At 37.2% G+C, this 15,955-nt stretch overlaps 2 protein-coding genes and 1 pseudogene across 2 annotated transcripts; 2 read left to right on the top strand and 1 right to left on the bottom strand.

Moving 5' to 3' along the window:
- The window catches only part of LOC117920682, a 710-nt pseudogene extending 195 nt beyond the window's left edge, over positions 1-515 (bottom strand).
- A 1,453-nt stretch (positions 516-1,968) lies between these two features.
- LOC117920880 (pyrroline-5-carboxylate reductase) lies at positions 1,969-12,024 on the top strand. The gene is made up of 7 exons (XM_034838552.1): positions 1,969-2,314; positions 3,715-3,763; positions 4,521-4,612; positions 7,079-7,151; positions 7,231-7,351; positions 8,271-8,376; positions 11,563-12,024. The coding sequence occupies exons 1-7, from the start codon at positions 2,114-2,116 to the stop codon at positions 11,749-11,751; spliced, it is 831 nt and encodes a 276-aa protein (XP_034694443.1). The 5' UTR covers positions 1,969-2,113; the 3' UTR covers positions 11,752-12,024.
- A 2,216-nt stretch (positions 12,025-14,240) lies between these two features.
- On the top strand, positions 14,241-15,955 carry LOC117919932 (UPF0481 protein At3g47200-like). The gene has a single exon (XM_034837242.1). It carries the CDS (start codon positions 14,276-14,278, stop codon positions 15,746-15,748), a length of 1,473 nt encoding a protein of 490 aa, XP_034693133.1. The 5' UTR covers positions 14,241-14,275; the 3' UTR covers positions 15,749-15,955.

Genomic DNA, 15,955 nt, shown 5'->3' on the forward strand with positions numbered 1-15,955 from the left:
GGCAGTCGTGTCATGGGTCTGCAGCACGCATCATATTCTTGGCATCCCATATCTGCTGGGTGAGCGCGGGGACTGGTAGTGCACGGTACTGCTGAGACCCATGAGAGATGAGAAGAGCAAGCCCAACCAAGAAGAAGTGTAGACGGGGGAAAATAATAAGGTTCACCAAAGGTTTTCGGAGGTCGGAATTGAGCTGGCCTGAGAACCTGAGGCAGCAAGTAACCCCACTCATGGTTACAAAAAACAAATGGTTCGGATCACCAAAGCTAGGAGTAGTTAGCTTGAGAGTCTTGAAACAAATATCATGAAGAGCTTCATTGTCCAGAACCATACATTCGTCAACATTCTCTACCAACTAGTGAAATCGAGAGGGTGGCATTATATGGCTCCACAACTGTGTCAGAGACCTTTGGAGATGAGAACACAATGAATGTGGGCATCATTCTACCAGGGTATTCCTTCCTGATTTTTGAGATTAGCAAGATACCCATCCTAGAATCTGTACCTCCATTAATTTATGCCCCTAATGGAACATGATAAGCAGGCCATGCAATCATAGAGATGAAAAAGATAACCGAGAGGACTGGTAGAGGCTTGGGTATAGGTGGATGGCTGCAAGCGTGTAGGGAATAGGTAGAAAGGAATTTTATGGGAATCAACTTTTTCACTGGCTTATCCAGATGTCCAGTAGCCAATCTCTAACATCATCAGCTGGTGATACACACAATGCTATGCACCCGGAACACCCACAGAAAACAAATGAGGATAACAAGAAAACAGAGCATGAAGAAAAGAAAGAAAAAAAAGAAAAAAAAATGCACCAGTGAACTTACCTGAGAGCTCCTCCAAAGCACATAGTTGGATTTCTCAATGCTCTTCCTCCACAACTCCAATTCTTTCCCTCTTCAACTCTCTTTCAAACTTCCTCTATGTTTCTTTCTCCAAAAAAACGTCTCCCTCCCCTTCACCCTGGTACTCTGTTTTTCCTTTTCTTCTTTCCCATCCCAACTCCACTAGCTTCACTGCTTACCATCTACTAATCTCCCATCCGTTCAGAAAAAGTCCCCATCTCAACCACCACCATGGCAAGGTGGTGGTATCCTTGGCCATGTGTCCTACGCAACTTTGAGCACTTGAAGAAGCCGGCCCCTACTCCTCTAAGATGTTGCCAGCTCTTCGGGGTGGTAAAAAAAAAAAGAGAAAACAATCTCTCTCTCTCTCTCTCTATATATATATATATATATATATATATATATATATATATATATATATATATATATATATATATAGTATTTTTATTACACATACATCGAGAAAATTAATTTTTATATTTGATCATCAAAAAAAATTTATTACCAAAAAATAATTATATATATATATATATGTAGTATTTTTATTACACATACATCGAGAAAATTAATTTTTATATTTGATCATCAAAAAAAATTTATTACCAAAAAATAATTAAGAACGATTATAAGAACTGTCCTTAAGAAAATTAATGAATTATGTTAGGAATGGGCTGATCATGGGCCCATTTATTGGGCTTGTCATTAACTATTGAGTTTTTTTTTTTTGTTTAACATCATCATGTTCACGACTTGGTGATGCACTCCCATATTCCTTTATGAGACTCAATGTTTTATGATACAAAATTAATTAAAGAAGATCTTCAGCGTGTTCTTTGGACAGGGCTTTTTCAATCTTGGGGCCTGAACAGGCGAGAGGGCCAAGCCCATATCTAGTTTTGTCGGCGGAGGATACCCGACTCGCGACGTGCATCGCGCCCGTTTGGCACCAAAAATGCACATTTTTTATATTTTAATTTTAATTTTGAAAAGAAAGGAAAATCAGATTAATTTTTTGAAAATAAAATATTACTAAAACAATAACACACGACTTTTCGCATTTCTACCAGTTTCATTATAAATATTACACCTTTTAATAAAAATGATAAATAGAAATACATCTGAGAAAAAAAATCATTTTCGTTCTCAGTCAACAAACATTTCCTTCAATTTTCTAACAGTATTTTCCGAATTTCCCTCCACTACAAACCCTAAACTGGTCGAAACTCGCAGACGAACTGGTAGCAGCAGTAGCAGCAAGAGGCATGGCGGGTGTAGCTCCTATTCCAATGGATACATTCAAATTAGGGTTTATAGGAGCTGGAAAAATGGCAGAGAGCATTGCCAAAGGAGTCGTCCATTCAGGCCTTATGCCCGCTTCCCGAATCTCTACTGCTCCTAGAAGTTCAAGTCGCCAAGATGCCTTTGAATCATTGGGCGTCAAAATTTTCGAAACCAATCAGCGGGTATCATCTCTTTCTTACTTCTGTTTGATTTCTGAGAAAATGATGCAAAATTAAATGAATGAGTTTTTATTTTTTTTTAAAAGGATTTTTGTTGTATGGACCGACAAAGCGAAGTGCTTCACTTAATACAGCAATCTCTCTGCCTGTCTATATGTTTGGTTAGGAAAAGAACAAATGGACATCTTGAATTATGAAAATTTTCATTTTCTTGGACCTCGATGAGGAAATGACTTCATTTTCCTCCATTTTCACAGCAACCAAACAGAGGGTTATGATCTGATGGTTGCAGAGAAAATGCTGGAAAAGAAAAGAAAAGAGTAAACGTGAGTGTCAAGTATTTTCAGGATCGTACAGTTGTGTTTTATTTTGTGAAACAATGGGAGACAGAAAACATGAATTTCTGACCTTTTCTCTTTTCCTGACCCCGTTGGTTGCCGAGGCAAGCAAAGAAAAGGAAACAAATAAAACATTTAAAATCTTAAAATATTTTTCCATGCACAGGACCTGTAACATGGTTGTCCAAAGCTCACCTAGGCAAAGAAAAACACAAGAGAAGCCCAAGGAGCCTGCCTTTGGGAATGGGCAAAGCCCAAGGCACAAGAAACATGTCTTTCAATTTTGTATCATTTAAAATGTTTTCCTAGATACTGTTCAGTAAAAGCAGAGATATTATGCAACTGCTTAGCAATCCCGAGTTTCAAAATGTGAATTTTTAGCTGAAATTATCCTCAATTTTTAGATTTCACTTTATTTTCTGTCTTTAAAGTTTCTATATTTCATCTAATTTTTCTTGCAATTCTTCATTTCTTCTTTTGACTTTACATGGTGATGCATGCCTATTTAAAAAAAATAAAAATTACATTGTGTTGTATACCTCGCTTATACATGGTTGACTAATTTGTTTTCAATATAATCATATTGAGTATTTGAGTCAGCGGGAAGAATGACCTATGCAGTCTTATGTTCTTTTGGCCCTTTGTGTTGATGCATTGTTGTGAATTGGTTGTATTGTTTTTATTGAACATTGAATGTGTTAGTTGTGCCTTGCATGGTTCAGGTGAGCAGATTGTGCTGCCCCTGGTGCTTAGGTGCTTAATGCGCATGTTGGGCCTTTACTATGGACCAGAGATAACAGAATCATGACTCAAATTTTTCATGATTTGGGACTCAACTAAAATTATTCACTCAACTTAGTGAACTATGTTGACTTGGTTCAGTTGAGACTTCCAAATTACAAAACAATAACAGTGGAAAGCATCGCACTAGATACTTTCTTTCTTTTTAATTCTGAACAACCATGTTTATAGAAACAAATTCGTGTTTCATGGTAGAGGTATGAAGTGGTCATCATTGATTTCTTTTGGTTAATTGCAACTCCATTCTTGATCTCATGAACACAGGTAGTTGAAGACAGTGATGTGGTTGTTTTTTCTGTGAAACCTCAAGTTGGTAAGCCTCCAGTCTATTGCACAATTTGCTACTCCCTGTTTTCTTATCGTTTCTTACCTTTCATTTTATTTGTCCTTTTAGTTGTCAGCATTGGCAATTTGAATCTAATTCCCATATGTTGAGTGGCCTAGCTTTATGAGAAAACTTGTACTCTGAAGCAAGCTTGGTTCAGGTTTCAGAAAATCTTTGGCAATTCTCAGAATTTTAAAAAATCCCAAGAATGGAAATAACAAAAGTTTTGAGATGTGTCTTTTTGTGTGATTTAATCAAATTTTGGTAATGAAAACATGGAAAACCAATTCTTGACATTTTTGAAAAATGAATCATAACTAGGGAAATTTTCAAAAAACGGATTTAGAAGTGCACTGCTGAATGTATTCTTTGATTTATTTTTCTTTTCAACTTTCAGAAGCAAAAGAATGGCCCAGAAATGATATCGAATATGCCCAAAATGATTGCTCCAAAATTCACGACCTTCTAGGAGAACAAACCAATTTTTTATTGGTTAACTATTTCATATACCTTTGGTTTGCTAACCACAAAAGAAGAACAATATTCATCCATCCTAAATGCTAACTGGTGAGTAATATTAAAGGCGGAGGTATTTCTCATTGTAATGGAGGATTAAATTCTTCCAAGTGTGATGGTTTAAGGATTTTCCAGTTCAAGTGGAAGTTTGATCCTAATACTAAACTTTTTGGACAATAATTTTGTGATTTCATCTCATTTTGAGATTTTTTTTTTTTGAGAATTGCAGTTGAAGATGTGGTCCTGGAGCTGAGGCCGCTACTAACGAAGAAGAAGCTTTTGGTGTCTGTTGTTGCTGGAGTTAAATTGAAACATCTACAGGTTTGTGCATCAGGACTCTTTGCTTCTCACTGTACATAACTTTTGGATTGATGAACTAGTCTTAAAGTTTTGAATTGAAGGTAAATGTCCTCATAATAAAATGTCCACAAGAGCGCAGGATTCATGTCCTGTATTTGACACTGACTTAGCTCCCCCTCTCTTAATTCCACATTTTCTTTTGTTTTTTTTTAATAGCTTGAATGCATTGAAAATATCACTATAATATTGGCTTCTTTACCTACATTGCATTTTTCTTTGTTTATGATTACATTTAAATTATTTGTGTACCCTTTTCAAGTGCCACCACCTAGTTTGCAAGTGCTATTTCCCACGTTCTTTCAATCTCCTAATACATAAAGCTAATACTAAGATGACATCTCCATCCTCGTTTCATTTTCCAAATCCATAATGTCTACTATTTTTCCTTGAGTAGCCATTTGAATCATTCCTAAAAACAGTTTGTCTCCATTAGGCATCCTTGGATTACTTCATTTACATTCTCTATAGTGAAAGACTTAATAATTCTTAGTCTCTGGAAAATAAGTAGGTCAATACTAATGACTTGCTTCAATGGAGAAGACCTTACAAATCTCTCAGTTTGGAACATAGTCATTTGCAGGGGGATAAGGAGTCTATAGACTAGTTTTATAAATTGCCCCACAACCTTGACATTGTGGTGTAGGCTGTTTAGACTTACAGGGTTGATTGTATTCCACCCAAAAGGGTGGAGGAGATGTTTGATTATATCCTTTGAAGGTTTTGATGGACTTCCTTGAGATAGGACTCTTTGGACGAATTGTTAGCCCCACTGTGATTTGGTCTCTTTGATAGGAAAGAAATGTAAGGATTTTTGAGGATAGGTGGAGGTCTTTGAAAACAGTTTGAGACCTGTTTTACTTCTCTTCTTCCCTTTAGGCTACGGTTGGTGAAGCTTTGGTAGGCATTTGTTTGAGCCTTGTCCAGCTGGCTTGGAACCTGTTGTGCAAAACCACGATGTTGATGAAGGAGATTTTTTGAATGACAACCACCTCCATTGAATTTTGTTAAGAAAATTTTTGATTGGTGTTCTTTTAGGAACTAAGGGCAGCTAGGTATTGCATGGTTGCCTAGGGACCACTTTGGCACAATGGCAAGAGCATTCTTTAAACCTGAAAGGCAAGGCTTAGCCATTGAGGTAGAGATTGTAGCCCCTTTGGAAAGATCATTGCAGGTGAAAGCTTTGAGCTTCTCCAATCTCTTACTAGAAGGAGATTTTGTTGTAGTCATATCATATGTGACTAAGACAGAAAGAGGACTGTGATTGCGCCTAATTATTGTTATTTCTTAAGAGTTGGAATGTTCCTTTTCTTGAGTTCCTTGCTTATGCGATCATGTGTTGGATGCGTTAGCAAAGTGTGGAGTTAGGCATTTGGTTTCTTTTGTGAGAAATGTTATACCTCCATGAATAATAACTTGTGTTGTCCTAACCATTGTGATGTGGGCAAATAAATTTGCCATTTTGTTCTAGACACTTATTTGTCTTTTTTATCAAACTTTGTATATAGGTTTTGGTACTTGTTGGAAGGAATTCTCCTCCTTCTTTGTGCTTACTATTTCAATGAAATGAAATGGTTGTTTTTTATTTTTTAAAAAAGGTAAAAATAAATTTCAGTTAATCCTAGATTGTGCATATGCATTATTTATATTAATTGTCTTTTGACAATTGTTGTTATTCTATTGCCATTTCTCTTAATTGTTATTCCTGTCAAAAGAGTTTCTCTGCGTTCATGATTTCCTCTAGTTTTTTGTCTACTACATAATTCCTACTGCATTTCTATGTTTGTCTTTTCCTCTATACCAATCTTTATATCCCTTTTTCGGTTTTCCTATTTTTTTCTCCTATCCATTTAGCTTATATGCCAATTATAACGATAATAGTGGCAGTTTGGACATTGAGGATGTGAGGATAGCAAGAACAGAGCAGTTTCTTTACTATCAGAAACTCTGCAGTTTTTATTGTCTGTAGTTTTCACTATTGAAAATGCCACAGCATTGAACTGATGTTCCTGCATATTTTGAACATGGTGTGACAGTTAGGAATTCAGGATTTCTTAGGTTTCAAAAGGATTATAGGTGCACCTTTCATATCTTGATGTGACTGGGTACTTTTCATGACAATTGATTGACTGCAGTACTGCAGGATTCTTGATTATATTGAAGCTGGACCTCTTAATAGATCTAAGGATCACACCCTCTTTATCTTTTACTTTTTTCATAATCTTTTTTTCTTTTGTGTTTGCCATTTTCTGTTTTTCAATCTTTTGAGAATGCTGCATCCAAGTGCCCTTCCTTGCCATTTCATGCGCTTTGTGCACCCTTTTCTGCTGCGTGCCTGCAATTATATCACATGGTTATAATCCAATTTCCAGTTCACAATTCTCAAAATTTGTAGACATTCCTTTGAATTAACTGCTTTATTTCATTCAGGAATGGGCTGGTCACAGCCGATTTATAAGGGTGATGCCAAATACTCCTGCTGCTGTTGGCAAGGCAGCATCGGGTATCACTTCTTGTTTCCCTCTATAATGTTGAGTTTCCATTTTTCCTTTGTCGTCTTCACCAATAGTTCCTCTTTACAGTTATGAGCTTGGGAAAATCTGCAACAGAAGAGGATGGAGGACTAATAGCGAATTTGTTTGGAGCAATTGGCAAGATATGGAGAGCTGATGAGAAGTACTTCGATGCAGTCACTGGCCTGAGGTATGTGGCTTTGTCATGATAAGTGAATTTGCTTATTAGAACCAGAGCCAAAATGCTTGTATGTTTTACCTATAGGCAATTGGCTGTGTTTTCATATATAGGTTTATGGGTCCATGAGATGAGCTCATGCATGCAAAATACACATAGATATACTCTTAATAGATTTATTTGTATTATTGCTCTTTTCCTCTTTGGTAGGCAAAATAGAATATAGTAACAAGATGCCTGACAAGAAGAGGGGATGCATCTCTATGCAAAAGGAATATACAAGGACCATAAAAGTTCAAAAAAAGAGGAAAAGGGGAGCAAGGCCAGATTATGTTGAGCCCAGACCATTTACAAAATTCAACAAGAATAAATTGCCTTCCTATGAGCCACTAGCCTTAGACAGAGAGGTTTCCGGTAAGATGCTTGTAGTTGCTAATTCAGATTGTTCCACCCCTCAGAACTTGTACTATTTCCTTCTTCCCAGATTATCCAAAAGAAGCAAAAAGGAGCCATTTTCCAAACTTTCTTGCACCTTTTGTAGTTATATTAATGCTCCTTTATATGAATTGATAGAGATGGTTAACTACAATTTGTTGTAATAAGATATTCTTCCTCCTCAAAATGCTCAGTGGTAGTAGCCCATCTTAACTACAATTTGTTGTAATAAGGTATTCTTCCTCCTCAAACTGTTCAGTGGCAGTAGCCCAGCCTATTTAAATGATTCACCGTTGCACATGGATGTTTTATGATTAGCCTTAATTTGGATAGTAGAGAATGGCAGTTAGATTCACTTCTACTTTGACATAGAGCTGCTCGAGCACTCAAGACACTTGCATGCGTGTTTGTATTTATTTGCCTTTGTTTGGATTGATAAAGATTGCTTAAGTGCAATTTGTTGTAATATGATATTCTTCCTCCTGAAATTGTTCAGTGGCAGTGGCCCAGCCTATATATATATAGCAATAGAAGCTTTGGCTGATGGAGGGGTAGCTGCTGGTCTACCTCGTGAACTTGCATGGAATCTAGCTTCTCAGACGGTAAGCTACAACTCTGTAGAATTGGTTATTTACTTAGTCATGCAATTTGGTAAATATTAGGATTTTTGTTTAAATGGTCTTTTATAAATTGCCCTGTAGGGTTGGTGTTTGCTATCAAAAGCATTAAGTTCTAGGGTAAAGATTAAGGTTTAAGGGCCTGATGGCTGTGCATAGAAAATGATGCTGCATGCTGAAAATAAAATAAGAATAAGGGGAAAATAAAACTAGGATAATGAAGAGAAGAATAAAAGGAGATAGATAAATCTTAGGGCCTGTTTGGTGGCCAAAATGTTGAGAAATATTTTCATTTTTGACAATGAAACAATGAGCTCATTTTCTGTTGATATGTGCCTGCATTTTTTTGACCGTGCTAAAGACAACATTTTGTGCTAGTGATAGAGGTCCTCTTTTATTCTTTTAAAAAGGCAGGAGAGGGTCACTTTATTTTAGGCTTCAGGGTAGGAGGCAAAGAAGAGGAGTGATGATTTCTCACCCCTTATTTGTGGATGGTACGCTGCTATTTTGTGAGCCTTGTTGAGACCAATTGATTTACTCGAGTTGGGTCCTGTTTTGGTTTGAAGCTTCTTCGAGGTTTGAAAATTAATTTGGATAAAAACGAGTTGATTTCTGTTGGAGAGGTCCCTAATGTTGAGGAGCTTTCCTCATAGTTGGGTTGCAAAGTGGGGAAGCTTCCAACCACTTATCTAGGCTTGCCTTTGGGTGCTCTGTTCAAGTCCCCTTTTATGTGGGAAGTGGTTGAGGAGAGGTTCCATAAAAGATTAGCCTTTTGGAAAAGACAATACCTCTCAAAGGGTGGTGGATTCTCTGTGCTCAAAAGTACTATTTGCAGCTTGCGTATCTATTTTTTATGTCTCTTTTTGTCATTCGTCAAATGGTGGCTTTAAGATTAGAAAAAATTCAATGAGACTTCTTGGCAGGGAGGAGCCCTTGAGAAAAGGCCTCACCTAGTCAAATGGTCTTCCATATGAAAAATAAGAATTTGGAAGGGCTAGGTGTTAGGGTCTTGTCCTCGCTTAATAAACCCTTGCTTGGAAAATGGTGTTGGAGATTTGCTTTGGAAAGGGTGTTCCTTTGGAGACAGGTTATAGGGGGAAAGTTTAGGGAAGAGCCAGGAGGATGGTGCTCTCTTGCAAGGAGGGAGGGTTATGGTGTTGGCTTGTGGAAGGTGATAAGAGGAGGTTAGGAAGCCTTTAAGGCTAGAACAAGTTTTATGGTTGGCAATGGAACAAGAACAAAATTTTGGCATGATGTTTGACGTGGGGATGATCCATCGAGAGACTCTTTTCATCTCTTTTCTCTATTGCTTCTAATCAAGAGGCTTAGGTAGTGAGTGCATGAGAGGTCCTTAGCAGGCAGGTTGTGTGGAACTCGGGTTTCATGAGACATTGTCAAGATTGGGAGCTACACAACTTTGGGGAGTTACTTAGGAAGCTTCAAGTGCTTGGGAAGTGCAGTGAGGATGAAGATAAGCTGATTTGGAAAGTTGTCAAGAGTGGGAACTTCTCAGCGAAATCTTTCTATTCTTTCTTAGAGTCTAATGGAAGAGTTTCTTTTCCCTCGAAGGTAGTGTGGGGCTTTTGGACGCCTGTAAAAGTGGTTTTTTTTTTTTCTTCTTGGGAGGTTGTTTGGGAAAGGTTCCTAACCTTAGATCAACTTAAGGGAAGAGATCGGGTGTTAGCCAACTATTGTTGTTTATGTATGGGTTTAGAAGAATTAGCTAATCATTTGCTAATCCATTATGGAAAGGGAAGGAGTCTTTGGCATTTGTTGTTTTCTCTCTTTGCCTTTTCTTATGCCCTCTTTTTTTTTGTTGAAAGATTTGTGAGAGAGATGGTATGGAATTTTTTTTTACAAAAATAGAAAAAAGGTTTGGAGGACAACCCCTTTGCTTTTTTTGGTTTCTCTGGCAAGAAAGGAATCAAAGATACGTTGATGGAATTTTAACGCTTAGATCAAGCACTAAAAGACTCTTATTTGTACCGTTTTCCATTGGAGTCACCCACATATTCAAGATGGTTTACATCCTTGCTAGATTTTATTGATAGGTTGAGTGTGTGTTAGTGAGAGGGTGTTTTATGTGCTCGTTTGAGGTGTTTTTGTTTTTGTTTTGTCATCCTTTATGTACCTCTTGTGTACTTGGAGTGCACCCTCCTCTCTTTGATTGATGTCTTTTATAGATTCTTGTTTGCCTATCAAAAAAAAAAGAAAGAAAAACAACATTTTAATATTTTCTAAAGATGACCTATCTTCAGAAATATTTTTAAGAAGTTTTTGAAATTTTTTACTAGATATGTTTTTTTTTCCTGATAACTTTTTCTTTCTGTTCTAAAAATTGGGAAATACTTCTCATTTTTGCTATCAAACAGGTTATATGTGTTTCCTTAATGCCTTTTGGGAGTCTTGCAGGTATAAGTTTTTTAACTGAGATTCATGGTTAAAAGTGCAAAATCTGACGGGAGTTGTCTTGTTGAATTATTGTCTATGCTATTCTTGCGTACTCAAAAGCAATGGTTACCAAATTCCTCCAACTCAAAACATTGAAATTTTTATAAATAAGAAACTTTGCCAATGAAAACTTTCCAAGCCCTAAATAAAAATTAAATGTATTAGGGTTAATTAAATAAGAGAAACCGAGATACAAATATTATTCACAGATGCAGACAATTTTCAGATCTCAATTCAAGGAGGCAGAACCTTGTAGGTTAATCGTATCTTATGAGAAGCAATCCCACACCACAAAGTGGATATGGTGGGTTCCATTTACTAGTTGAGCCCATACGAGTTTTTGAATTTTCCGACTGCCATCTTCATCCGACATCCTTTCTTTCAATTGACTGTAGTTTGCCCCTTTTCAATATTCTTCGACATTGTTTACTCTACTCTCCTAAATCTTGAGGTTGTCTCTAGCAAATGATGTGATCCCTACCTGCCCTATGACAATGTGAAATGCATGCATTCTCAGGTATTCTTGTGTTTTAAATCTTTTCTGCCCTATCTATAATATGTTCTGTGAGCTTATAAAAAAAAAAAACTCTCTGTGAGTCCAAGGTTCAAATATAATCTGTTTGCATTCATTTTTATTGCAGTACCCCTTGAAAGTGTCAGCAGCGTGGACTTCCTTAGAAATCTCACACTGGTGCAACTAAAATTATATTTCTTCTGCAGGTATTAGGAGCAGCAGATATGGCCATCAGCACAGGGAAGCATCCTGGTCAGCTCAAAGATGATGTCGCATCACCTGGTGGCACAACCATTGCTGGTATTTATGAGTTGGAGAAGGGTGGATTCCGTGGGATCTTGATGAATGCTGTTGTTGCTGCTGCCAAGCGAAGCCTTGATCTTTCTGAGAGCTAGTTTTTATTATTTCATTTTTGGGGACTGGGATTTAGAAGGGAAAAAAACAACTGAAGCAATTGTTTTCGAAAGTTAAGCTCTTGGCCCTTGCTTTCCTTCACCATGGCCAACATAAATATTTACAGGGGTTATTATGACTTTTTCCTAGGTCTATTTTATGGATTGTTCTTATGGGTTAGTAAAAATTTTGATCGGTCTCTTAGATTTCTTTCTGTTTTGGGGTTTGATTGTGGTTTGTTGGTTTGAACCGATTTACCTGTTTTTCTTATTTTAGCATCAGTCCTTCCTAAATGAATATATGGCATCTATGAAGGCGCAATTCCGAGGTATGCATTTTCCTGCGAGGTGGGCCTGCAGTGAAGCAGACCTTAGGTAAGCTCGCATTTTTCTACTCGTCATGCAAGGGAATCGATAATTTCCTGGGTAACAAAATTTAATAAATTCTTTGAAAGGGAAAGGAATTGATAAAATCTCCCCTAAAAACCGTTGTTTGACTTGTGTCTGCTCATCCCAAAAATGTATTATGTTGCAAGCTTGAATCAGCTTGATATAAAATAGTGTTGCTTGATATGAAAGAAGGAGAGTTAAATTGTTACAAATGCCACAAAATTAAGGCTCATCCTGGATCTGAAAAATATCAGGAGAAGCAATTTCTTTGGATTGTAAAATGTACTGAAAAGAAAATAAAAAAATAAGAAAACCTAAAGTTTCAAATTTCTTGTTTGTTTTATTATAAAACTATCAAAGAAATTTAAATATAACAGAAGCTAATTCAAAACATGGACGTTTCCATTTTTATTTTTTATTTTTTGTTTTATTTTTCTCTCTTGCTTGACCATTCAAAATTCCAAAAAAATCACTATGAATTCAAACGTCACAACTAATATATAATCTATGCACCAACAATTTTTGCTACTGGGTGTGGTTCCATTGATGTAGACTTGTGAAAGGGAGGAGCCGAAAGGAAGCCCTAGGAAACAGGATGATCCGATTACTGTTTTTCTTGCAGGATTCAACTGGTGTCCCTAAAGTTCTTTGTTGCTGTTCCGTGTTTTAATTGTTTCTGCAATTTATATTCGAATATTACTTTTTCTGTGGTTAAAAACTTAAAATTGTACTTCTATTGAATGTTGATTATTTAATATAAAGCAAAAAAAAATTATATTTATTTTTAATTAAACAATTAAAAAGGAAAACCGAAATGTGTGTGAGGCCTTGAGCTATGTGAACGTATGGAAGGGCCAACTCCCTTAAAGTTGCCAGAGAGATTCAGGAATTTTGAAAAGAATTGTCATCTTTGCCACTTTATTGCCAAGTGTAATTTCATTTCATCATTAAAAAAAAAAGAAAAGAAAATTAATTGAAAAGCAAAGCCCTGTGTGGGCCACAGGGCATAAATCTCCTCCGACCCTTTTTCTTTAAGGCTCCATCTACCTTTGATTAATCTGGAATATGGAATGTTCCATTTTCATGCTTTCTCTTATCATTATTGAAGGAGGGAATGTTTGATAAAAGGGATTTTGACACGGTTGGTAATCTGTATTGGTAGGTTGTATTTGTGTCATATCTAAGTTTAGACAAAACTTTTAAGCAGAGAATGTTTGATTAAAAACAAACCATATGATGTAATTATTAAACAGATAACTCATCCTGTAACTTAATTAAATTAATAGTTAAATCCTCATTTAAAAATAAAATTAAGTTATATTTTGTACAAGTCTATAGGATCAATATCTCAACCAAATATATTTATAAATCGATTAACCCATTTATTTAAAAGCAAATCTAAATAAATCGAATATGAATCAAATAGTTTAAAATTATAATTAGACTAATCAATATAATTATTAAATGGGTAGGGTTGAATTAATTCATATTATGTAGGTAAACCAAAAGATTATCTATTTATTAAATGAGTTATGTAGATCGATATAAATTTGATCAAAATACAATTATACTAAACCCAAATTCAAGAAAAACGTATTGGTTCAAGTCATATTGATGAATTGTATCAAATTTTGTAATATTTAAATTCTAATGATTAGGGACAACATATGACAAAATAATTTGGAGATTAAAAAAAAACAATGAGGAGTGCCTCTGCTAAGAGATATGAACCGATTTAAGAACCGCTTTAAGGTTGGGAACCCGCCGAAACTTCAAATGCATGCTAAACCAACTCATTCCTAAAGCTAATGTACAGCCAATAGCTTCATTCGGTTCCTAGCTTTGCTAAAGGCAAGTCTTCCACCACACAATGGAAAACTGGAAAATGTACCATATGATTGGTTGTTGTCAGCATATTATTTTATTATTATTTAAACTTTGATGCGTAACAATAGAATCTTGAAAAAACAAAAGGGGAACAACTGACAACAGTGCATGGTTTACTCAAAGTCCTATTCCTCTGTAAACTTATACAATATACCAAGTTTGAGGTGGAAGTAAAGATGGAGAATCCCCAGTTTTACAAGCTACCTCAATCCACAATAAAATCAACTGCTGATACAGTGCTGTCCCAACAATGGCCGCTCCTAGCAATCAAATTTCCATAAAAGTGTGGTTGTCGCCAAATGAAGGGCCCGAACAAGAGGGTGGTGTTGGAGGGAGCAGAGCCAGCAGTAGTGAGCAGCCAGATGCTGCTTCACATGGGAAGCCGGGTGTCAGCTTGCTTCCTTCAGACAGTAGCCGCGATCCCTGGTTGAGTTCCATAATGGAAGATGGAGGAGAGTCCGGAGAAAACAAATCCCAGCAGTCCAAGATACAAAAGGTTCCAGCGATGCTGCGGGACGATGAATCCAACAACAAATGCTTTGATCCCTGGGTGGTTTCAATTGGTCCCTACCACCGGGACAAACCTGAGCTTCAGTTAATGGAGAGGCTCAAGAAGGAAACGGTGCGGCAGCATGTGACAGAGAGCAAAGTAGATGTCCAAGACTTGTACAACAAGGTGGTGAAGGTGGTGGGAGATGCAAGGAAATGTTACAAAGAAGGTTCAACAGATGAATTGGATGATAGGGAATTCGCCCTGATGATGTTCCTTGATGGCTGCTTCATTCTCCAATTCATTAGCTGCAGCACAGACACGGACAAAAAAATGAACATTAAAAACCACAATGTAGCCTTCGTGCGAAGGGATTTGTTCTTACTAGAGAACCAGCTCCCTTTTCTAGTCCTAGAGGCTTTGATGCTCCCGAAGAAAGAGGAATGGTCAGAAAAGATCAACAATTTCGTTGATAATACTAGAGCCCATTCCCCTGATCATCATAAACAAGGTGGATGGTTAGATAGGATCACGAAGAAATTGTTCAGAGAGGTTCCCCAGGCGAAAGAAGAGAAACAGCCAGAGCAACAGCCAGTTCATCTTCTTGGAATTCTACATGCCCAACTCATCAATCAAAGTGATCTGAGTGCACTATCTTGCTCGATGAGCGACTGGTCCTCATACCGGTCCGCCAACGAGCTCAAGGCTGCAGGGATTCAGTTCAAGCCCAGCAAAACTCGTCGTTTCACGGACGTAAATTTTGAGGCGGCGCTCAGCTTCGGAACATTGGAGCTTCCACCAATGATGGTTGATGACTCTACCAGGTCCATGCTCCTCAACTTGGTCGCCTATGAATCCTGCCCGGGTGCACCAGATGATTTTGGAGTCACATCATACCTATGTTTCATGGATGTTCTCATCGATCATGCCGAAGATGTAAAGGAGCTGCGATCCAAAGGCATACTCCTCAACTTCCTTGGCAGCGACAAGCAGGTGGCGAAACTCTTCAATGAGATAGCCAAGGATTTGGTGCCCAACCCACACGCTTATGCCAGAGTGAAAGGCGACATCGAAAAGCATTACAATAACAAGGCCAAGATCTGGATCGCTGAGTGGCTTCACACTCATTTTACTAGCCCTTGGACTTTTCTGGCTTTCCTTGGTGCTATTTTGGCCCTTGCCCTCAGCTGTGTTCAGACTTATTTTGCAGCTTTCCCTGGAAAGAACACATAAGTGCTACAGATAATTTTCTTCTACGTACCAGTCGTCATGGGTGGTAGTTGGATTTTATTAAAAATGCATGCAGATTTATACTGCAGGCACCTGATTTGTGTTGGTTTGATGCAAGGGTACTGTCACCCTGTGTGTGTGTGGGATAGGTCATGTGTGTTCAACTCTTTGTAACAGGAAATAAATGAGAATTTGTTCGTAATTTATTTA

The sequence above is a fragment of the Vitis riparia genome, chromosome 8 (genome assembly GCF_004353265.1).
Source record: "Vitis riparia cultivar Riparia Gloire de Montpellier isolate 1030 chromosome 8, EGFV_Vit.rip_1.0, whole genome shotgun sequence".
In the NCBI taxonomy this organism is placed as follows: Eukaryota; Viridiplantae; Streptophyta; class Magnoliopsida; order Vitales; family Vitaceae; genus Vitis; species Vitis riparia.